Source organism: Zootoca vivipara, chromosome 6 (assembly GCF_965207765.1).
Source record: "Zootoca vivipara chromosome 6, rZooViv2.hap1.1, whole genome shotgun sequence".
Classification (NCBI taxonomy): Eukaryota; Metazoa; Chordata; class Lepidosauria; order Squamata; family Lacertidae; genus Zootoca; species Zootoca vivipara.
This window is the reverse complement of record NC_142589.1, coordinates 19,979,856-20,004,351: the sequence shown is the minus strand read 5'-3', so window position 1 is coordinate 20,004,351 and position 24,496 is coordinate 19,979,856. Positions and strand designations below refer to the sequence as shown.

Sequence of the window (24,496 nt, the reverse complement as noted above, 5' to 3'; positions counted from 1 at the left end):
TGAAGCCAAAAAAAGGGTTGCTTTATTGAGCATGATTTCACAATAGCTAACACATGGTGGAACAAGGATGAAGAATAAGAATGATAAAAGTAGCTGCATCTCAAAGCTTGGGGAAGACTCATAGCATTGCAGATTTGGAAAGTATCCAACCTAGTCCCTCTACAATGTGTTGTAGCTTGTGATGGGGAAGCTATGAGATGAACGTTCTGGAGAGAAGCGGAGGACCTGGAAAGGGTTAAGCACTCAAATGATTTGGGTGTTGGGAAGCTGCTGGCCCAGAAAGGGTTAAGCAAATCCCCCCGCCCATGCTGAATTTAAGGCTGGAAAAATGAGACATCTAGAAACAAACAAACAAACAAAAATGTGTCCATCCCAAGCTTGAAGGCATGGAAAGAAAGCTGTGCTCATCTGCTCCACCAAGGATCTAGTCTGGGAAGAGCAGGAAGCCCGAGAAGACACTGTCAGATCCCCCGATGCCCACCATGCCATTGTAGTCGTTGACTGCAAGCCACACCTGGTGCCCCTGCTTCATCTGAAGCAGGATGCCACCTGAGCTGACTTGCTTGTCGTTGGACATGTGGTCACAGAAGCTGGCCACCTTGTCCCGGTTCAGGTACATGTTGACACAGAGGTTGGCCGTCTGGGACGTGTGGTAGGTGAAGTAGTAGAGGCCAGGGATACGACATGTGAACTTGCCATTGTTGAGGTCATAGTCCTGGTTAATGTTGGTGATGGCCCTGTTGAAGACGACGGGGGCGTTCTTGGCAGGGTACTGAGCCGTCTGACGCATCACTGTGAAGGCCGACTGGTGGTTCCTCTTGTAGCCGCCTGGCTCCCCTGGTCCACCCCTGTCCCCCTTGGGGCCGGGCTCCCCCGGAGCTCCAGCAGCGCCCCGGGGCCCATTTTTCCCCACATGGCCAGGAGCTCCAGGTTCTCCTTCCTCTCCTTTGGGACCTCGACTTCCAGGAATGGCTGGTGGGCCTGCAGGGGACCAAGGGAGTGAAGGTCATGATTGGAGAAAGGAAAGAAAGGATGAATGAATGAGGAGGATGGGGATGGAGGACACAATCATTCCTTCCACCACACTGCTTCCTGTCTGTGCCAAATCTGGGGCTGCCATACACACTCAGCTTCTTATGGAGCAAAATGTACTTTCAAAGCTCCCTAGCTGGAGAACTACCCAGGGATGTTCCAACTAGTGAGGATAAAAGGAAGATGCATGGGCTGCTTGATCTGATCATGGGCTGCCTTTTCCTCGTGGAGGGCTACTATTATTTTTAATTGCATTTATATCCCACCTTTTTCTCTAAGGGTCCCTGTTCCTCATTTAATCTCCACAACAACCCTGTGAGGTAGGTTAGGCTGAGAGGCCCAAAATCACACCCAGTGAGCTTCTTGGCCAAGTGACGATTTGAACCCTGGTTCTAATCCAACACTCTAACCACTACACCACACTGGCTCTCACTGGCTCACTGAGCATACTGTTACAGAAGTTGGTACTCCAAGGAGCTTGCCATGTCACCCTCTTATGGGCAATATCCTCTCCCTCTCCCATCTTGACTTGAAGTTAAGGTGATTGAATGATGTCTTAAATAGCTATTTCTCCTCTTTATGGCAGTCCCATGGAATAGGGTGGGGATCTAGATCCAGCCTGACAACGTTATGAAGTCTAGTGACAACTTCTGGTTGTCGCACTTGCAAGTGGAGAAAAAAGAGCCTTGCTCTTAGTGCCAATCAGCTGCTTGCATGCTGACAGTGAGCCCTGCTTTGTCCATTTGCAGTTGTGACTTGGAGTCAAACCATCCCTGCAAATGAATGTTTCTTCCCCTCTACAAAGCTGCCTGCAAAGGAAAATAAGTTTCTTTGCAGGTGCAATTTGAATCCAAACTCCCATCTGCAGATAGGTAAAGGTAAAGGTACCCCTGACCATTAAGTCCAGTCACAGATGACTCTGGGGTTGCAGTGCTCCTCTCACTCTATAGGCCGAGGGAGCCGGTGTTTGTCCGCAGACAGCTTCCGGGTCATGTGGCCAGCATGACTAAGCCGCTTCTGGCGAAACCAGATCAGCGCATAGAAATGCCATTTACCTTCCTGCCGGAGCGGTACCCATTTATCTACTTGCACTTGACGTGCTTTTGAACTGCTAGGTTGGCAGGAGCTGGGACTGAACAACAGGAGCTCACCCTGTCGCTGGGATTCGAACCGCTGACCTTCTGATCGGCAAGCCCTGGGCTCTGTTGTCAGCACCGATCAGCTGATCAACTCTGTCAGCAAGCAATGCTTGCCAAGGAACAACCAGGAGTGCACATGAAGCTCCTGATTGTTTCTTCTCAGCAGAGTCTTTACCTTCCAAACACCTGCCAATATATATGGCTCAGGGTGTGGGGCCAGTGAAAGTGTTTTAAAGAAAAGGAGCTCGTGGTCCAAATCAAGAACCCTGGCTTGCCTTATTCAGGCCCATAGGCCATGGGAGGAGGAGGAAGGGGAGGAGAAGGAAGAAGATGCTTACCTGGCTCTCCCTTAGATCCTTTCAGCCCATCTCTGCCATCTTTTCCTGGAGGGCCAGGCACACCAGGAAGTCCTGGTGCTCCGTAGCAGAAGTGTGGAGGATCAGCCCCTGTAGATGATTCCGTCAGTATCAAGAAAAGGAGGAGGCACCCCCAGCTGAAGAATCTTCCTGTGTCCATCTTTGTTCTGCAGAGACAAGCAAAGGAAGCAGAAGGAGGCGAAGGGTTAGAGTCACAGATGCCTCACCCGGCTGGATAAGAAGGAAAGAAGTGGTCCCTTGGCAGTGGAACATCCTTTAAAGTTTCATAAAAAGAAAAAAAGAACTGTCCCTGTTATCTCCAGCAGACCTCACCCAGGGGGTAGTGAACATCAGATTTAGGCAGGAGGAAGGTGGGGGAATGGGGCCATTCAAGCAGTTCTATCTGACCCTTAATACTCTGCCCAAGGCATGCATCCCTCTCTCTCTCTCAGGCAACATCCTTCCCTGGTTGTGCTCTGCAGCCTGCTCTATTGGCTATACCTGACTGAATGTATCATTGAAGTGTGATATTGCCTCTTGCTTTCCTGGATGGAGGATGGTGTGTGTGTGTGTGTGTGTGTGTGTGTGTGTGTGTGTGTGTGTACGTGTGACTACACCCACCGCTGGTGTGCAGCCCCCAGAAACCTGTCATTGAGAGAATGTGGCCCAGGGACTGAAAAAGACTCTCTCCACTCCTGCCTTACCCAGCCGCTCAGCAAAAGATGCAAGCAGCTTGTTCATCATACCAATTAATTATCTATTGTGCCTTGTATTTTCAACAGAAACAATTACAGGGGGGGGGATGGAAGGAGTGGAAGGAGCCCCCCCCCTTTTCCTCTTCTCATGGAATTCAAAATAAAGTGGCCAAATGACTGGAAAAAGCCAGCCTGATCTGCTCTTGTTTTCTCAGCTTCAGCCTGATCTTTAGAAATGTGCCGGATAGCGATGTTTATTTCCATCATGCAGCAGAAGAACTTTTGCCTGTTTGCTCCTGTATATCAAACTGCTTTTGGAGACAGAGCTACTGTATCCAACTCAGAAGCTGGCCCCTCTGCACCCCAAAAATGGAAGGAGGCTGGCAAGCTGGCTGGCTAGCTAGAGGAAAGGTCTTATCACTCTCATCTTCTCTCCTTTGGCTGAGCTTGAGATCTTGTTAACTCTCTGCAGACTGCCTGTGTTTTCATTTTATCTAACTGCTTCAGGAGGGTTAACCTTGGAGCGCAGAAGGGGAGGCATGTTTAACCCTTTCCAGGCCGGCAGCTTCTCCCCCTCAAGTCTTTTCAGCTGCTCTCCAAGATCTTCATTCAAGAACTTCCCCATCTCTTGCTGTTAGGGTTGCGTGGATCTGGCCATTTTGGTTTCTCCCAGTCTCTCATTTTCCCAATTCTAAATCCACTTCTCCTTATCTGTCTGGACCTCCCTAGCCCTTCCAGTGCCCAATGCTTTCCTCTGGGAGTCCCCCAGCCCTCCAAGGACATCCCAGGGGGTCAATGCTGTTGGTGGAGAAGCCCTGAAAAGACCACTCTTACCTCATTGGATTCCAGCCAGACTCTCGCAGCCTGAAGGCAACTTGGAGGTGCCAGAGAGCTGCAGGCCAACTCGGTGTGGAGTAGAGCACTCTGTTTGCAACATCACTACCCTCAACAGGGAAGTTGGTGGCCTGGGAGAATTAGGAAGTAGACCATCCCCTTTCCTGGTTTCATGGCATTCATCTGCAAACTCTCTGGTGAACAATTCTTTTTTAAAAAAACCAACAACAACTCAAAACACAGATCAAGCATTTTTTAAATTAAGAGTCCTATTTTCCTTTAGAGAGGAACATAAGAATCTCCATTATGCCCACTTAGTCCCTTTGTCCATCTAGCCCAGAATTGTCTACACTGACAGTCGTTTCAGGTGGATACCCAGCCCTGGTCATTCTGTTTGCAAAGTCCATGCTTTACCACTAACCCACAACCCTTTCATTAAGACACGGGAGGGAACCTCAGGTCCAGGAACCCAAGGTGACCTTCCAGGTCTCTCTACCTGATCCTCAGAACTCTCTCCAGACCACAAGCCCTCTCCCTAGGCTTTAGCCCACACTTGTCCTGCTTTGTACCCTAATTGTTTCCCCTGCTTGCAAGGTGGTCAAGGTGTGCTTGAGAGTGTCCTTTGCTTCATCCTATAAAATGATAATGCCTCTTGTTTGCATGAGTGTTGGGGTGTGTGAGTGTGTGAACAAATTAGCCTAATGTGCAAAGTAACACACACACACACACACACACACACACACACACACACACTGTATTTGTTCTGCTCACATTTGCCTCTGGCTCCTGCCCACCAATGGCATGTGGACTCCAGAAGGTTGCCCAGAAAGGAACCCACCCTTGGGCTTAAAAGGGTTCCCCATTGCTGCATGAAGACATAGTCCTCTCTAGCCCAGCTTGGTAGACTGTGGTGCTGATAAAGCCAGGGCTGCAGGTTTCATCCCCATAAGGGACAGCTGCATATCCTCTGGGTCCCTTCCAACCGAACTCTACAACTCTGTGATTTCTATGAATACAAGAAGCTGCCTTAACAGTGTGTGTGTGTGTGTGTGTGCGTGCGCGCGCGCAGGGATACTCTTTATATAAATTTGAATAATAGAACCATGGAATTGTAAAGTTGGAAGGGATTACAAGAGTAATCTATTCCAGCCCACTGTAATGCAAGAATCTTTTGCCCAACAGGGGGCTTGAAACGATGACCCCAAGATTAAGTGTTCCATGCTCCACCAACTGAGCTTAGTGGCACCTCTCCAGGGTTTCAGACAGGAGCTCCCGCTCCGCCGAAAATTGCTCCCACTTTTCTCCTGCAAGCATTCTCCAACCATTTTCGAATTAAGAAATTGCATTCAGAAATTATGAAAAGAGAGAGGAAATGTCAGTGACATTCTCAGGGGCAGAGGATAGAAAGAGGAAGAGAAATGGATGCCTCTTTTGCGGGAGAAGAAAACTGCTGAGAAATTTGTGGGATGCAAAGGGTTAAGTGCAGTCAAGTCACAACAATCCCTAGATAGTCCACTTGGAGGACTGAGGAGGAGGATATGACTAAACGTAGTTTCCTCTTCCTTCACATGCAAATGAGTTGAGGAAGTGGCAGATAAATCCTGAAGGAAACAGCCATTTTCTCTCTCTTGGACCAGACCTCTTGGACTACACACATCTTAGTGAGTCTCTCCCTCAAGGCCTCCAGCCTAGAGAGAGAGATGAGATGGAGTCTCACTTCTTATAAGTGAACTTCACAATGTATATATTACCTTTTAACTAAGCAAGTCTACCTCTTGAGTGTGCTGTACCTCGAGATGCTTGTAAGTAAACATCTTTTATACTTTTAAGAGCATTGTGTTGTGTCTTTTCTTTTAAGAGGGAAAAAGGGGAAATACCAGGAAAATACACTTTATTTTAGTGGCTTAAATCAAGCCTGCGCAAACGTTCTTCTGCTGTGTATTTTGCAAAAGGGGAATGTTTTTACTCTGCTAAAGTTTTGTGCTTGCTAGCGCAAGCGGGGATAGGATATATTAAACAATATCTCCTCATCCACATTCCTGAACATTCCCACATAGGGTTATTGCGGCCCAGAGTTGCGTATTTTGTGTATTTTTGAAGGATTGATTTGGATTGTGATTTTGAGCTGTGTAGGATTTTTCCAGTTAGAGTTTCCTGGTTGAGCACATGGTCTCTTTGTTCTGCAGTGTGCTTGGGGGATTAACTACCCCTCCCCTCCCTCAGAGTTTGCAGCACTGAGATAGCTCAGAGGTAGTGAAGATATTTTTGAGATTTTTGAGATTTTGATTTTGATTTTTGAAAGATTTTAAATTTTGGAAATTTTGGAAATTTTTGAAGTTTTAAGATGGCAAGCTCCAGTTTTGGTAGTGAGGCAAGACCAAGTCTTATGCTGCTTGATGACAATAATTTTGTGCAATGGAAGCAGCGCATTTTAGTTTATCTTGCTGCTAGGCGTGTTCTGCAGGCCATTAAGGAAGAAAAGCCTACAGGAACCGATGCAGAAGCTTTAGCCAAGATAGAAGCTTGGAGTATTAAAAATGATGAAGCCAAGCACATAATTTTGAGCAGTTTGAGGAATGAGCATCTATCGATGATAAATTTTGAAGATGATGCATCTAAGATCCTAGAGGACATTGAACGCATTTATGCACAATCTACAGAGAGTTCCTATAGATATTTGTTGGATAAGTTACTCAAGTTGAAGATGAATTCTAGAGAAGAGTTTACAGAGCATTTTAAGAATTTTTCTGAGATTGTTCAAAGAATTGCCTTTACTCCCAGAGCCTTTGATGATGTGACTAAAGTAACGTTTATGCTTGCATCATTGGGACCTACGTTTGCTCCTTTTAAAAGTATAATGGATCACACAAAGGATTTAACTTTTAATGAGCTTATCAACCATTTAAGAGAGGAATGCAGAGATAGCCTTGATTCTCAAGAAAGGAATCCAAGGAGGAAGGATAGCAGCTATGCATCCAAGCATTTTGGAAAGTCCAGAGAGACATCTAGAGAAATAATTTGTTTTAGATGCAATGGGAAAAACCACATAGCAAGGAACTGCAAGGGTTCAAATGGGGATGAAGTTGAATCCCACCCCTCAAAACCACAAGGCATTAAGAAGGGGAGTCGTGAGCAAACCATGTTGATGCAGGAGAGGAGTCTAGCTGTCCAGAATCGTGAAAATAAGCGCAATAAGTGGATTCTTGACAGTGGAGCGAGTTCTCATTTCTGTTATAAAAAGGAGTATTTTAATGAGATTAATAATGATGAATCCTCTGAAATTGAGATTGCTGATGGCAACATTGTAAAGGCATTTGGTGCAGGAACTGTGAACTTGCAATTCAACGTAGATTATGAGACAATTAATACAAAAGTGACTGAAGTTAAGTTTGCACCAAAACTCAATTGCAACTTACTGAGTGTTTCCAGTTTGGACAGGAAAGGATTTAAAATTACATTTGAAAAAGGGCAATGTATTGTGACTAAGCATGATGAAGTTTGTGCTCAGGGCACACTAAAGGACGGTGTATATGAGCTTAATATTTCAGAGAACCAGCGGAACCAGTCGACAAGGATGGCCCAACCAAGCAAAAGGGATCAAGCAAGTCTGGAACCAACAAGTGAGGAGTTTGTATTTTATCCTCTTGAACCAATACAAAGCACTAATCCACCTTCTAGTGTCGTAGCACCCCCTATAGGTGACACCCGAGAAGACGCGGAGGTTCAGGCCCCTGGCAGCACCAGAGACGAAGAGGATGAGGAGCAGCTGTATGGGGATATGCCACTGCTGGAGGAGGATGAGGAAGCTGATGCGGTCGAAAGACCAGAGGTCAGACACTCATCCAGAACCAACAGAGGTGTTCCACCATTACGGCTGTCCTACCTTTCAAGGTCGGCGTCTCCACAGGAACCTTCCAAATGGGAAGAGATAGAGAGGATGCCACCGGATGAAGCCAGTCTCTGGAGGAAAGCTGCTCGGGAGGAGATAGATGCACTTCATCGGAACAGGACCTGGACACTCACAGAACTACCTCCTGGTAAGGAAGCAATTGGAAGTAAATGGGTGTTCAAAGTTAAAAAGGGTTCAGAAGGGGAGGTGCAACGCTACAAAGCTAGGCTTGTGGCACAAGGTTTTTCCCAGAAGTATGGTGAGGATTACGATCAAGTGTTTGCACCGACAGTTCGATACAGCAGTGTCAGACTACTTTTAAGTATTGCAGCATCTAAGCAAATGTCGGTTTACCATATTGACATTGCGACAGCCTTTCTTCATGGCGAAATTTCTGAGCAGATTTATATGAAGCAGCCCAAAGGTTTCATTAAACCAAATGAGGCACATCTAGTGTGCAAGCTGCAGAAGGGACTTTATGGTTTGAAGCAAGCAGCGAGGGCTTGGAACCAGAAACTTCATGAGATGCTGGTGCAGCTTGGGTACAAGCAAGGGACTGCTGATAAGTGCTTGTACACCAAACAAAGGGATGGACAGTTTTCGTACATTTTAGCCTTTGTTGACGACCTTTTAATTTCTACGTCAAATGAGAAGGACTATAAAGACATAGTCAAACACCTCAACAGGGAAGTAGAGGTCAAGGAACTTGGAAAAGTGAAATACTACTTGGGAATTCAAGTTGAGAGAGAAGAGGATGGATCGTTCTTACTCAGCCAAAGGCAAAAGATAACTGAACTGATTGAAAGCATGCAGATGCAGGACGCACACCCAGTTGCGACACCGATGGCCACAGACTTCTTGAAGAATCAACAAGGTTCGAAGTTGCTGCCAAACAACACGCAATACAGGTCAGCGATCGGCAAACTTTTGTATTTGGTTACCACATGCAGACCTGACCTGGCAAGTGCAGTGGGGATCCTAAGTAGGAAAGTAAGTTGTCCCACTGAGCATGATTGGGCTGGTGTTAAGAGGGTTGTTCGTTATCTAAAGGGAACCATGGACTGTAAATTAAAACTGCCAGCCGTCAGAGACCCTAAACTGCTTGGGTATACTGACGCGGATTGGGCTGGGGATAATAAGGATTATAAGTCCACCAGTGGTTATGTTTTTATGTATGGGGACGGAGCTATTGCATGGGGAAGTTATAAACAGAAATGTATAGTTTTATCGTCCTCAGAATCCCAATACATTGCGGCTTCGGAAGCTTGCAGAGAGATCGCCTGGCTGGATCAACTCCTGAAGGACTTTGGCGTGCCAAGGAAGGGACCTGTCAGCTTGATGGAGGACAATCAGAGCAGTATGAAGCTGACACAAAGTGAAAAGTTCCTTGCACGCACCAAACACATTGGGGTCAGGTACCACTACATACGCCAGGTGATCGAGGATGGACTTGTTGAAATGTGTTACTGCAACACTGACCAGATGACTGCAGATGTCCTAACAAAGCCCCTGCCAAAAGAGAAGTTCCAGGATCTTCGTGGCAAGCTGGGACTCTTGGGTGGTTGATTAAAGTTGTTTATGTATGTTTTTGTGTATGTTGTGAATTGCCTGAGAAGGGGTTTGTGGGATGCAAAGGGTTAAGTGCAGTCAAGTCACAACAATCCCTAGATAGTCCACTTGGAGGACTGAGGAGGAGGATATGACTAAACGTAGTTTCCTCTTCCTTCACATGCAAATGAGTTGAGGAAGTGGCAGATAAATCCTGAAGGAAACAGCCATTTTCTCTCTCTTGGACCAGACCTCTTGGACTACACACATCTTAGTGAGTCTCTCCCTCAAGGCCTCCAGCCTAGAGAGAGAGATGAGATGGAGTCTCACTTCTTATAAGTGAACTTCACAATGTATATATTACCTTTTAACTAAGCAAGTCTACCTCTTGAGTGTGCTGTACCTCGAGATGCTTGTAAGTAAACATCTTTTATACTTTTAAGAGCATTGTGTTGTGTCTTTTCTTTTAAGAGGGAAAAAGGGGAAATACCAGGAAAATACACTTTATTTTAGTGGCTTAAATCAAGCCTGCGCAAACGTTCTTCTGCTGTGTATTTTGCAAAAGGGGAATGTTTTTACTCTGCTAAAGTTTTGTGCTTGCTAGCGCAAGCGGGGATAGGATATATTAAACAATATCTCCTCATCCACATTCCTGAACATTCCCACAAAATTGAAGGACAGGTTTCAGCAGAAAGCAGCCCCCATGGCCATACCTGGAGATGCTGGGGATTGTGGCATGCAGTGCATGACAGCCCCTTCCCTAAATAAAGTGGTTAAAAACACCCCCCAAAACTTTACAGTGAATTGTGGGTGGGGAAGCTGTTGGACTCCAGATCTTGGACCCTGACTCTCGTTGGACCCAGCAAGCATGGCCAGCAGTCAGGGATGGTGTTGGGAGTTTTAATCCTACACCATCTGCAGGGCCACAGGTTGCCCACACCAACAACATGTCACTATTCATTGATGGACGGATGGACTATATATCTCTATCTCTGTCATCTTGACACTCCTTAACACAAGTTCTGTGGGTATCTCTAAAAGGCCCGCACAAAGGTCTGTGGTCCATCTAACTTCAAACGTGCAAAATGGTTGTTTGATGTTTCCCCAATGAATCATGAGAAGATTTCCTGACCCTTCCAGGGGCAGCCTTGCTCTTGGATGAGAGAGCGCTGGAGACTGATGCTGCCTTTGTAATTTTTGCTTTGTTTTCAAATATGCAAGCAAAGCATTAAGCAGAAGCAAAGCAGTGGATCCACCAGGGAGAAGATCTTGCACCCTCAATTGCCTCTGGCCCTTAACAGGAGAGGTGGGGAACCATCTTCAGCCCGAGGGCCACATTCTCTTCTTGTCAACCTTCCAGAGGCCACATTCTAGTGGTGGAAGCAAAAGATGTAAATTTTGCTGCACTCATATGCCCCTCTCTGTTATCAACCCAGGCAAGTCAGAGGCACGATCAGAATTCATGGACACATTCCAGCCAGATAAAAATATTCAGACAGATTACAGAGTAGGACCACAGAGGGACGTGATGTGGGGAGATGATGAGTGGCCTGGACACAATTCTGAGGGCCACATTGGGGTATGTGAAGATTCCCCACATCTCTCCACATCTACTTCTGTTTCCTCCAAATTTAGGAATGGAGGTTCAGGGCTACCATTCATCCTAGAGCTGTGCTCAAGTGCCACGCCGCAATTCCCCACTCTAGCTGTTGGCAAATAAATTAGGCGATCACCAAATTTCTCCATTTTTGCGGGGGTGGGGCTTGCCCAGGGCCAGCCCAATACACTTTGGTCCCTCAGGCAAACCACAAATGGAGCCACCCTCCCTGCAAGGGCTGTGTGAAGATCTACATTAGGAGCAAGTGGGGAATGAAGATCTAAAATCAGGATCTGCTGCCTGGTGGGTCCTACTGCCTGAGGTGGTTGCCTCAGTTTGCCTCATGGGTGGGCCAGTCCTGGGCTTGCCATTAAGCAGTGGCAATTAAGCATTAATTAATTAAGCACTGCATTAAGCAGTGGCAACCTTTCTTTCCTTTTTTCCTTTACCTTTTCCTTCCTTCCTTCCTTCCTTCCTTCCTTCCTTCCTTCCTTCCTTCCTTCCTTCCTTCCTTCCTTCCTTCCTTCCTTTTTTTGCTGATGCTGCAAAGTTGCATCCTCCACAGTCCCAAACCTAGCACTGAGTGGGACAGTGTGTGTGTGTGTGTGTGTGTGTGTGTGCGTGTGCGTGCATGGGACAGGAAGTAGTGACTACTTCAAAAATTGATCAAAATTAGCCAGAGGAAGTTCTGCAAAAATGGACCTTTTTTCCGACTGGCTGCTATGAGAAGAAGATGCAGGACTAGATGGGCCACTGGCTGAATCCAGCAGGGTTCATTTTACATTCTTGTGTTCTGTTTTTAACAGATGAGATAAAGAAGAAGAAAAAAACCAGACTCAGAAATTTTCAACAGCAACAACGCCTTGTGAGAAATTTTGACTCAGTTGTAGTTCACACACAAAACTACTCAGAGTAGACCCATTGTTCTTTTGTCATTTCTATTTGTGATTCAGCTATTGCAAGCAGCTTGAAAAGCAGCACAGAAGCAATTCAAATAAAAAAAATAAATCGTAATTATTCCTAGAAAGCCCCATCGTCCACCAATGTGCTCCGAAATTTACAAAGCAAACATGCATTCTCAAGAGGTCCAAACAATTAAGCAAAAAACTCATCCGTATTAAGTGATCCCAAAAATGCAGCTTGGCTTAAGGATGCTAGAAATGTGTGGCTGAAACAGGCCAGAACAAGGTGTGCCTAGCCCATTATTCTTATTTACAACAGGGATGGGGAAAAAATTGCAGCCTGAGGGTCACATTCCCTTCTGGGCAACATCTCAGGAGCCTTGTGCCATTGGCCAGAATCAAAAGGAGATGGAACAATGAATGGAACAATGAATGGAACATCTCCATCCAGGCATTATCAGAGTTCAAGACATCAAAAAACCCAAGAAGAATGCAAAGCAGGGCCATGGAGGAATATGACCTGGGGAGAGTCCTGAGGGCCTGGTAGAAAGGTCTGGAGGGCCACATCTGGCACCTATGTCCCGAGGTTCCCTATCCATTCTTTGCAGGGGGTTGTCCCCAACCCTACACAGAATAGACCAGGTACCCCCAAACTGCGGCCCTCCAGATGTTTTGGCCTACACCTCCCATGATCCCTAGCTAACAGGACCAGTGGTCAGGGAAGATGGGAATTGTAGTCCAAAACATCTGGAGGGCTGAAGTTTGGGGATGCCTGGAATAGACCAACTGAAGGTCACACTCATGGCTGACTTGGGCTGTTGAATTCCAGTGGTTTACTCTGGGTAAGACTTCCTTGCAGTCAACCCAATGTCCTCAGCCATCCAGCTGATGCAGATCTACAACCTCCATCATCTTTGGCCATCGGCCATCCTTCCTGCTTAGGATATGAGGCAGTTCAATTCACCTGTTATCTCGGCAACCACCAAGGATGTCCAAGTTGCAAGGCAGGCTTGCCACAGTGATGTCAATCTCTTGGAGCAGGAGCTCTGCTACCTGCATTTTTTGGGAGGGAAGGGGGTGGGTCACATGGAGGTAGCTTAGCAGCTTATTGGCTGGCCGATGTGTGTCCTACATTCTAGGGACTGTGATCTGGGAGCCTTCTGATCTTTCTTCGCTGCCTGGGGCTACCCAATGTGAGTTGTAAAAGGGTAGCAAGTGGCAAAAACATTAAAAATGCAAACAATCATTTAATGTGTGATTGCTATGCTGCTTGGCACATGCAAAGATGCAAGGATCAGAATTTTAATTCACAGAACACAGCAAAGGAAAAAGTGGGGGAAAATTCCACCCGTAACAAAACACAACACAACACAACACAACACAACACAACACAACACAACACAACCCATCTGGGCCAACCCTATTTGGAATTCTCCTTTCAACAAAATTGACTGTTATAGATTGCAACACTGGGCAAAGCAGATCCTCCTGGCTTGTCTGTGTGCACGCTCTCTCCTAGGGAAGAGGAAGAGTCATAGCTGGGGAAAGGCCCTTATCCTAAACAGAGGAAGCTGTATACTGAACCAGACCATTGATCACTGGTCCAGCAAGCTCACTAGTGTCTACACTGGCTGGCAGCAGCTTTCCAGGTTTTTAGGTAAGAGCTCTCTCCCAGCCCTACCTGCAAATGTTGGGAGTTGAACCTGGAACCTCCTGCATGCCCTTCCCTAAGACATAGGAACATGGAAACCTGCCTTATACTTGACCCACTGATCAATATTCAGTAGCTGAGTATTATCTGCTGTGATGGTAGTGGCTTCCTAGTTTTTCCAGACAGGGGACAATCCGAGCCAGATGTAGAGATGCGAGGAATTGGATAGGTCAGGGATCATTGGCCTGCTTCAGTAGCTAGGCTCTTCTGATGTGTGTGTCTTGGGAAATCTGATTTTCATTGCCATCCTTCCTTGAGTGAACTCTTCCCCTCGCTTCTCTGTCACCACCACTGATCACTTGCTTGCATTTTCTTCTCGGGGCAGCACCACCCTGAGGGACACTCTACCTGACTACCCAGTTTCCCTGTCTGGATTCTCAGGAAGTGCTATTGCCTCCATCCATGGCCACGAAGAATCAGGAAGGCAGATGTCAGGCAGCCCCAGCTTTGGGCATTTCCCCTTTTGAGTTGCTTATGCAAAGTATTTTTGGTTACATTTTTATATATATATAAAAATAGTGTCTCAGCACAAAGAAACTCACTGAACAGCCCAGTTTCAAAATTCTGAATATTTATTCATTGCCAAGTAGGAACAAGACTGAATGTCCCAGGCTGTGTGGTCTGGGAACACATGAGGTCATCACTTTGCTGAAGCTGAGCAGGTCTGGGTCTCGTCAGTGTTGGGATGGGTTGGGTTGGGTTGGGTTGGGTTGGGAGACCTGTTTGGAGACACCTCTTCGGCCACTTTGGGTGCCATGATGGAAGGAAGGTGGGAATCTCAATGTATTGGGCAGGGGAATGCAGAAGCGGGCTAGCGATGGATAAATCTGTTTTAATTCCCCTCACTTTCTCATTTTTCAATACATAAGTTCCGTTCAACCCCTTTCCCCACAGATTGCAAACTTAAAAAAAAAATCAACATCAAAAAGTCCTCATGAAGGTTTGTACACATTTTTGTGTACATTCCTTAGATATGCCCATTTTTGCAAGTACATGTATCCTAATATAATGCAGTTGTGTACATTACATTTCCACTAATGGTCTTCAGTTCTCTTAATATACAGCTTTTCGCATTCAACTTTGCTAAATATACCCCTTTTTGCAAGCAAATTTCCCCCATTATAATGCTATCATCTACATCATTTTCACTTGTGTGCAGAGTTTCCATTCTGCTGTTTGGGGCACATTTTCTTTTCAGGGAATGGCAAAGCAAAATCTGCCGGAGTGAGAATTTCAGAGGCTAACTGAGTTTCCATATTGGGGTGTGTGTGTGAGAGAGAGAGAGAGAGGGGAGAGAGAGAGAGAGAGAGAGAATTGGGCGGCTTCCCCTCAAATTTCAAACTCTGTGGCTTTCTCCTCCAATCCCCAGGAAGCAGACATATGTATATATGCAGTTACACTGATCTGGAAAAAGCGTCCTTGTGGTTGTAGCTTTGTAGCAAGAGGGAGGTGGGTTTGGAGAAGAAGGGGTGTCTTTGTCTTCTTCCCTGTCCCTCAGGCGCCCGACGGGAACAGCAAGAAGCCACTGAACACGCTGTCTGCATCGCTGCTGACGTTGATGTTGTTCCCACCCTGCGGGTCGGTCTCCAGCCATACGCTCTCACCCGTAGCCAGGTACAGGACGCTCCCTCCTGAGTTGACCTGCAGGAGGCCTTGCTTGTTGTTGTCACAGAAGGTGGCTACTTGGTTGCCTTGATGCACGAGCCGAAGGCATAGGTTGCCATTGGAAATCACCTGGAAGGAGAAATAGTAGTGCCCAACATCCTTGCAGGTAAATTTGCCCGTCTGGAGGTCGTAACCATCGTCCTGGTTGGTGATGACATTGTCAAATACCACTACGTTGCCAATAGGCTTGTGGTTCTTCAGAGAGGCTGAGAAGGCGGCTCGGGGCTGCTTCATGCTGTCACCAACCTGCCCCTTCTGGCCTTTGTCTCCTTCTTCACCAGGAGGGCCTGGAGGGCCATCAGGGCCTCGGTAGCCCTGGTTACCTGGCGTGCCTGGTGGGCCTGGCTGCCCTGGGTCACCTTTGGGTCCCTGTATGCCTGTGCTCCTTGATGCCCTCCCTGAAAGGGAAGCAGAAAAGTGTGTGTGTTTCTTGTCACAGCTCAAGGAAATAAGGCCAGCCCAGGCATTGCCAAGGCTTGTCTCCAATGTTACTCAGAAAAGACCCATTGAAATAAATGAACACAACTAACTGAGGTTCATTCATTTCAATGGGTCTACTATGGGTAAATGCAAGTTGGACAGAATGGACTACAGTCATACGTCAGTTTAAGTATGCCTCGGTTTGAGTATTTTCAGTTTAAGTACTCCGCGGACCTGTCTGGAATGGATTAATCCACTTTCCATTACTTTCAATGGGAAAGTTCGCTTCAGGTTAAGTACGCTTCAGGTTAAGTACGGACTTCCGGAACCAATTACACTCATACTTCGGGTTACACACACATCAGGTTGAGTACTCTGCGGACCCGTCTGCAACAGATTACTCCACTTTCCATTACTTTCAATGGGAAAGTTTGCTTCAGGTTAAGTACGCTTCAATTTAAGTACTCCACGGACCGTCTGGAACAGATTAATCCACTTTCCATTATTTTCAATGGGAAAGTTCACTTCAGGTTATGTACGCTTCAGGTTAAGTACAGACTTCCGGAACCAATTGTGTTTGTAAACCAAGGTACCACTGTATGCTGGATCAGCAAAGGTAACAGCTAAAATAAGAGAACTTAATGACAGCTGTTTTATGGAAGAATGGAAGCCTTTTTCAGACTATTTAAATAAATAGTATTACTGTATATTCCTGCATATAAGACTACTTTTTAACCCAGGAAAATCTTCTCAAAGGCCAGGGGTCGTCTTATACACCGGGTCATCTTATACGCTGGAATATATAGGTATATGAATTCGTGAGCAGGATTTGAACTATGAGCAACAGAAATAATTAGAGATTATTGTATTATGGTTATGATATAAAAGAGTGAAGATAGGGTGCAGCAATGAGATAGAATATATTAAAAACCAGCATGGAAAATGTGGTGGGAAGCCAATAAAAATAAAGAAATATCATGTATTGGAATTTTATGTGAAATTGTGGAGATATATAGTTAGTTAGTTAGTTAGTTAGTTAGTTAGTTAGTTAGTTAGTGTCAGGATGCTGTCAACGACTCCTGGCTGGTTGCCCAGGAAAATATAAAGACAAGGAAAAGTTTCTTACTGTCCTTTTTTATTTCAATCTTTACAGAGAGAGGCTATAGAACCCATCCTCTTGGATAATGGTGTTGCCCTGAGTGAATCCTCACTCCCCGTCTCTCCTACTTCCCCATTCATCGTCTGCTCTACAGGTGCCACTAAGCACCCTCTGTCTTTGAGCTCTTTGCTCTCCTACTTTTAAGGCTCGCCAGGTTCTGGGAGATGAAGGGTCAGGAATGCTTTCTAATGACAACGTGTCAGCCAGGTGTTGTCCCGGCTCTCTCATGATTCCCCAAGTTTCCACCTCATCTGCCTCTGAGCTGCGACCTCCCTCAAACCCTTGTTGTAAATCTATACTGTCTTCCTCTTCCTCCTCCCTGGAAGGGTCAGGATGGGGAGGCAGTCTCCACCATTCCTCCTCTGCCCAGTCCCTGACAGTTAGTTAGTTAGTTAGTTAGTTAGTTAGTTAGTTAGTTAGTTAGACAGACACAAACTTAGGTCTTGCAGCCATATATGCTCTTCTCTCTCCCATTCAGGGTATTACTACTGCTACTGCTACTACAAATAGAAGAGAAGAAGAAGAAGAGTTTGGATTTGATATCCCACTTTATCACTACCCGAAGGAGTCTCAAAGTGGCTAACATTCTCCTTTCCCTTCCTCCCCCAAAACAAACACTCTGGGAGGTGAGTGGGGCTGAGAGACTTCAAAGAAGTGTGACTAGCCCAAGGTCACCCAGCAGCTGCATGTGGAGGAGCGGAGACGCGAACCCGGTTCCCCAGATTACGAGTCTAGCGCTCTTAACCACTACACCACACTGGCTCTCAGTGTGTCGTTTCCATTCATCAATTGCCTTAACAAAATGACCTACAATGATAGTGCAAAACAAAATGAAAAACACAACCGCGGTGAAACAATTCAACAAGCAAACTAAAGATCACCCTAGCAACAATTTGACAGTGAAATTTCTTAGAAGGCTGTTTCCTCTCTTCCTACGAAGGCACTCACTTCTCCAGTCTCTCTAGTGGCATCTTACCTGGCTCGCCAAGATCTCCTTTCTGTCCTGGGCGACCAGCCCTGCCTGGAGTCCCTGGGTGTCCATCTCTGCCAGCGGCTGCTTGGCACACCGTGTCCTGAGGAGCCGCGGCATCCAGAATCAGAGCCAGCGCACAAGCCACCAGCCACAATCTGCTCGCCATCCTGCCTCTGTGGACATAAGCACAGGACCATAAGATAATTCTTTCACCACCACCACCACCACCCCACTCCTCACCCTCTTCTTATTTCTCAGTGGGACTTACCTGACCCCCCAAACCCCGACTTTTCTGAGGCTTTTCTTACATTCTGAAGGAAGGGACTATCACCCAGTGGAAGAGCAAGTGCATTCTTCAGCACCTCCACTTTAAAGGATAAGGCAGCATGGGACCAAAAGCTCCTGAAGAGCTGCTGACAGTCAGAGTAAACAATGCTCTGCTACCGTGTTTCCCCTTTTTTAAGACACCGTCTTATAACTTTTTTTCCTCAAAAAAACACACGGTGGCTTATTTTCAGGGGGTGTCTTTTTTTTTAAGTGCTGGTACAACTGGGTCCCACTGGCTCAGGACACTCGGTGCTCTCTTCCGCGCACATTATAAACACCACACTCTAGCCTACTGTGCTATCCAGGTTTTACTGTCAACCAGGCTGGCAGCAGCTCTCCAGAATTTCAAACTTGGGGGTACCTGGGGGTTAAACCTGGGATCCTTCTGCTCCCTGGGCTCTCTCACGCCGGCCGAGGAATGAGGAGGGAGGCCGTGACCCGTCCCGCTCTGAGATGCTTGTGAGGGAAGCGCGAGGGGGACGAGGCTTGGGCCCATGCCCCTGGCGCGCGCGCGCGCGGCTGAATGACGAGCCGAAGCGGAACCTTTTCTCTGTGGGGGGGGGGGAGACGCGCGCGCGCAAACACACACACACACACACACACACACACACACTGAGAGAGAGACACGCACAGGGAGAGAAAGAAAGAGACGCGCGCACACACACACACACACAGAGAGACGCACGGGGGAGAGAGAGAAAGAGACGCGCGCGCACACACACAGAGAGAGACGGACGCACGGGGAGAGAAAGAAAGAGACGCGCACAAACACACACAGAGAGAGACGCACGGGGGGGAGAGAGAGAGACGCGCGCGCGCACACACACACACACACACACACAGAGACGGACGCACAGGAAGAGAAAGAAAGAGACGCGCGCACACAGAGAGACGCACGGGGGAGAGAGAGAAAGAGACGCACGCACACACACACAGAGAGAGAGACGGACGCACAGGGAGAGAAAGAAAGAGACGCGCGCGCACACACACACAGAGAGAGACGCACGGGGGAGAGAGAGAAAGAGACGCGCACACACACACACAGAGAGAGAGACGGACGCACAGGGAGAGAAAGAAAGAGACGCGCGCGCACACACACACAGAGAGAGACGCACGGGGGAGAGAGAGAAAGAGACGCGCACACACACACAGAGAGAGAGAGACGGACGCACAGGGAGAGAAAGAAAGAGACGCGCGCGCACACACACACACACAGAGACGCACGGGGGAGAGAGAGAAAGAGACACGAGCACACACACACAGAGAGAGACGGACGCACAGGGAGAGAAAGAAAGAGACGCGCGCGCACACACACACACACAGAGACGCACGGGGGAGAGAGAGATAGAGACGCGCGCGCACACACACACACACACAGAGACGGATGCACGGGGAGAGAAAGAAAGAGACGCGCACAAACACACACACAGAGAGAGAGACGCACGGGGGAGAGAGAGAGAGACGCGCGCGCACACGCACACACAGAGAGAGACGGACGCACAGGGAGAGAAAGAAAGAGACGCGCGCACACACAGAGAGCGTGCGGCTGCAGCACACACAGAGAGCGTGCGGCTGCAGCGCTCACGAAGCAGCGCTGCACTTAGGGGAAGATGGCCAGGGAGGGGGGCTGCGGGGTCAAGGCAACGCGTGAAAGGGAGGGATGGCGAGGAAGAAGTGGGGAGTGAAGTGATCGGGGCTTTAACATGCCCGCACGCGCAAAAGGGAGGCTCGGAATGTGGAGATCGGTTCTGGCTGCTTCTCTTAAAGTGCCGCAAGTAACGAGCCTCTCTCTCTTTCCTCCTGCCGCTCGTGCCCTTGGTGCTTCGTGCGGCGCTGCTTCACGCTTTGTCAGCGCTGCAGCCGCCACCGCTTCTGGGCACCCACCCGACCCCGCAGGCTTCCTCCTCCTGCCGCGGCCGGCATTGCAGGAGCTGGGTCCTGCTGGCTGGTGCTCCGTGCGGCACTGCTGCACGCTTTATTGGCACTAAAGCAGCCACCGCCGCTTCCGGGCACTGACCCGACCCGGCAGGCTTCCTCCTCCTGTCGCGGCCGGCATGCTGGGTCCTGCTAGCTGGTGCGGAAGTATGGCTTATTTTCGGGGTATGTCTTATAGCTCTCAAATGGTTAAAAACCCTGCCATGGCTTACTTTCTGACTACGTATTAAAAAAGGGGAAACACGGTAGATAGAGAACTGATCTAATTCAGGGGTAGGGGGACCCCTGTGGCCCTCCAGATGTTGCTGGACAACAACTCCAGTCTCTCCAGCAGCCAGGGAATAGAGGGGAAGGGGGATTGGCAGGTTCTCTGAAGCCTGGAGTGGGGAAAATGCTGCAGGACAGGTCTGAATAAGAGACACCCAATACTCCACATGCAAGAGCTAAAAGTGCAAGTTCGCTCATCTGCTATTCCAACCTCAGGCAGAGTAAAACAACCAAAATGCAAAAAAAAGGGGGGGGGGAGAGGCTGGCTTGGCTCAGCTTGGCTTGGCTTGGCTTGGGGTTCCTGTTGATGTACAGAATACCTACAATAGATTGGGAATGGTGTTCTAAGGCAGGAAACAACAATCCTACCAAACATAGAAACAGATTTCAGATCAAACTTTGTAGACAGTAGCCATCCCTGAGGAATAATGCTGGCACAGAGTTGGGGGAGGTCAGGGGACAGGGGGGGGGGGACAACACCCAATAAGGCCAGAATCCCATGACGTGATCTTCTGAAGAGCTGGAAGGGGGCATCAGAAAACAAATGCCATCATAGCCAATCACAAATGAACAGCCACACCCTTGGCCAACCCCAATCTCTCTCACTATCAAAAGAACACAAGCGAATAAAGGAGTACCAGCACAAACAAAGCTGACATCAAGCCCTACATATATTAAGAAAAACAGAAACATCATCACCTACTCTCACCCCCATCCATGCTCCCATCCCCTATCTACCTCGTTTTCCCTCTTTCTTCTTAGTGTCTTAACAAATGAAACTGATTGCAAAATGTTAAAATATGAGAGACACTGCACACACCTTTGTAATTCAAGAAATCTTTAATATTTTTTTTAAAAAAAGAAAATCCTTCCTGCCAAAATGCAGGTTACATCAACCCCACTCCTGCAAACTCCTTTACTTTGGTCCCTTGAAGCCTAGTGATACAATCCAGCAATGTTACCCACAACTAAGAGGGGGGAACAAGCTGTATTCTTGCAGCTGAGACTTGGGCACTTAAAAGAATGAATCCAGGTTTGTCCTAATCTTGACTTTCATTAGGGGAGTCAGTGCATAAAATACCTTGTTGTTTTTTGAAAGTTACATGCATTTCCCCCCCAACTGGATATTGAGAATTACAACTAGAATAATTGGCTTTATCATCCAAATTTTGCATGGCTGCCATAAAATTCAGGGAACAAGCTGTGCTATTACAAAGACTAAGGCCTCAGATGCAAACTCTAGATAATATTTTAGAGACTAAGACCTAAACCACATTTCTAATGACTGTCATATTCATATTGCTTATTGTCATATTCGATTGTTAATTCAAACTTAATTCTATTGTATTTTATGTTTGCTTAGTACGGTATGTGAATCTGGTCTGGGACCGTAATAAATTTCATTCATTTCATCCAACTACTGGCTTTTTCTTCCCCCTTCATCTTGATTTGATATTGGAAAGGAACCAACCCAACCCATCATCCTGTGAGATGCTCTGAACAGCAGGAAGAGGGGCATCACAGTTTTTATATGATGCACAGAATAGTCAAGCTGCATTGTGGACTGTGCAGACAGCAGAATAAAAAAATCAAGAAGAAAAGTTACTTAAGGAAGATTGGAAAATGTTTGTAGAATATCTGGTGAACAGAGCGAGGGAGCAGTACCAATGAAGGAGGAGTGGCAGGTGAAAATGACGGAATATGCAGAATTGGCAAATCTAAGCAGCAGAATAAGAGATCAAGAAGAAGTGGTATTTAAAAAAAAAGATTGGGAAATGCTTGTAAAATACCTGACGAAACCTTGCAAACAGGTTGAAACATTAGCAGGATGAGAGTAAATTCAGCAGTTATAATTACATTGAGATAGAAACAAGAAAGTGGAGGAAAGGAGTAACTAGACTATGCAGCAGTAAGGGGTAATCAGAAGGAAAAATGGAAGGGAGGAAGGGAAGTCAATGTTTAATTTAATGTTTTGTTTGTTTATGTGATTATGAAAGGTTATAAGTAAAATTCATAAAAAATAAAAAAATGAATTTAGAGGAATCAAATTGGAATATTATCAAGCAGTTAGTTATAAGAAAAATGTCCCAGGGAAGGTCACTTACCTCCTTGAAAAGGATCCCTCTCTACCAGCTACTTTGGGAAGCAGAATGTCTCTTTTTGCCCCCACACAGAAAGGAGGAAGAACAGGGAGGGTGGGGAGGGGACTGGGTTTGGCTGAGTCACAGAAAATGTAGTTTCCCTTCCTCCTTTCCTCCTTTCGATTGCTTCCTCTTGTTCTGTCCACTCTCTGAGCTCAGAACAAGCCCTGATGCCCAAAGAGCTTCAGTATCTTTCCCACTGTTTCATAGAATCATAGAATTGTAGAGTTGGAAGGGATCTTGTGGGTCATCTATTCTAGCCCCCTGCAATGCAGGAATCTTTTGCCCAGCATGGGGCTTGAACCCATGGCCCTGAGATTAAGATTTTCATGCTCTACCGACCGAGCTATCTTGGAAGGGCCATCTAGTCCAACCCCCTGCTATGCAGGAATCACAGCTGAAGAATCCCTGACTAATGGCCATCCAACCTCCTTTTACAAACTTCCAATTAAGGAGAGTCCACTGCCCAGTCCACTGCCGAACAGCTCTTACTGTCAGAAATATCCAGGGGAATGAGGCTGGGAGTTGCTCACTCTTAAAGTTCACTCCAAACTAATCCCCTACATCATTTCCCTCTGATTTCTGCTGGAGGGCCTGAGATCAAGCTGCCAGAGACTGCCCCATTACTGCCCCCCCCCCGCCCAAACAGCTTCCTCCTCCTGTTCTGCATTGGTTAATTTCCCTTAGTGTTCCTGGCCCAAACAGGCTGACCACATGCTGGTACATATGACTGCTGTAGATTCAGAGTTCTCTACATTCTAGGAAAAGTGAGTGAGAGAGAAATTGAGCAGCCCTGCCTAATGGTCAGAGTACCACAGCCTGGTTGTGTATTTGCTGAGATGATTTTTCTTCTTCTTCTGATTATGCAGACTGCATGGAGAACTTGCCCTATGGCACAATTCAGCTGTCAAAAGAAGAAGAAGAATCTTTGGGTGGGGAGCAGCCCAGTGCAGCCTGCACATGTTAGGCTGTGAAGTGCCCTGAGATCTTTGGGTGAAGGGTAGTATACAAATTTAATAAATAAAATGAAATAAATATGACAGAGTGCAAATGCTGACACAGCAACTGCGTCCAGCTGCAGCACAGAATGGAGGAGTCGGCTGAGTTGCACCTGATGTGCAATTGGCTTACGTCAGGGATAGCCAATGGAGTACCCTCCAGTTCCCAGAAGTGCCCGACAATCTTCTGAAATGAAGTGAGTTGGAGCCTAGCAACATCTGGAGGTCCCCACATTGGCTCTCCTTGTCCCGCACTATAAGGGCGGGTGTCCTTTTCACTCCCGAGGGCCACCTTCCCTTGTGGGAAATTGGTCAGGAGCTTCACAGCAAGAATGATGGGCAGATCCAAAAATGAAAGTGATAGGGCCCAAAAAGCATGGACATAAACACACATTCATTCTGCCCTCTCTCTCTCTCTCAGGGCACTGCTGGATCAGGCCACAGATTCATCTAATCCAGTAGTCCCTTCTCACAGTGGTCACAAAGGGAAGTCTGTATGCAGTACTTTGGTACGATATAGGGTTGCCATATTTCAAAAAGTATAATTCCTGACACCCACAAAGTTATTGAGCTTTATTAGAAACCCGCCAAAATTGTTAAGCTTTTTTGGGGAGACCTAACCATCAAATAGTGATTTTAAGCTGTTTGAGCTGTTTTTGATGCTTTCCCCAGTGTGTTGCCATACATCCCAGTTTTCCACGACATTTTGCCAATTAGGCAAAATTACCCCAGACACCATTTTTACACCCCAGAACCAAGACATGTCAGGAATTTCCCTGACATGGCAAGCCTAGTGCAATAGCAACTTGCCCCACTTTTGATTTCCACCCCACTGCCTCTGATACCAGAGATAAGTAGCCATTGATGATATTATTCTCCTTCCCTTCATCCTTCTTCCCTCTCTTTCC

At 47.0% G+C, this 24,496-nt stretch overlaps 2 protein-coding genes across 3 annotated transcripts; both read right to left on the bottom strand.

Moving 5' to 3' along the window:
• Positions 1 to 4,241, bottom strand: C1QC (complement C1q C chain). Its single transcript, XM_035119180.3, has 3 exons — positions 4,057 to 4,241; positions 2,510 to 2,694; positions 1 to 981 (listed from the first exon to the last, which is right to left on the bottom strand). Exons 1-3 carry the CDS (start codon positions 4,059 to 4,061, stop codon positions 425 to 427), a joined length of 747 nt encoding a protein of 248 aa, XP_034975071.1. The 5' UTR covers positions 4,062 to 4,241; the 3' UTR covers positions 1 to 424.
• A 10,016-nt stretch (positions 4,242 to 14,257) lies between these two features.
• On the bottom strand, positions 14,258 to 23,229 carry C1QA (complement C1q A chain). Of its 2 annotated transcripts, none has more exons than XM_035121086.3 (3): positions 22,555 to 23,229; positions 17,924 to 18,093; positions 14,258 to 15,766 (listed from the first exon to the last, which is right to left on the bottom strand). In XM_035121086.3, the coding sequence occupies exons 2-3, from the start codon at positions 18,084 to 18,086 to the stop codon at positions 15,198 to 15,200; spliced, it is 732 nt and encodes a 243-aa protein (XP_034976977.2). In that variant the 5' UTR covers positions 18,087 to 18,093; positions 22,555 to 23,229; the 3' UTR covers positions 14,258 to 15,197. The 2 variants fall into 2 exon arrangements, with proteins under 2 accessions (XP_034976977.2, XP_088527822.1); XM_088671696.1 differs by lacking the exon at positions 22,555 to 23,229 and adding an exon at positions 18,189 to 18,367.
• Between the last annotated feature and the right edge of the window lie 1,267 nt (positions 23,230 to 24,496).

Coding starts and splice junctions, on each gene's coding strand:
- C1QA (XM_035121086.3), bottom strand. CDS start 18,086: ATGGCGAGCAGATTGTGGCTGGTGGCTTGTGCGCTGGCTCTGATTCTG. Junction 15,767..17,923: donor AGGAGATCTTGGCGAGCCAG/GTAAGATGCCAC, acceptor CTTCCCTTTCAG/GGAGGGCATCAAGGAGCACA.
- C1QC (XM_035119180.3), bottom strand. Junction 982..2,509: donor AGGATCTAAGGGAGAGCCAG/GTAAGCATCTTC, acceptor GGTCCCCTGCAG/GCCCACCAGCCATTCCTGGA.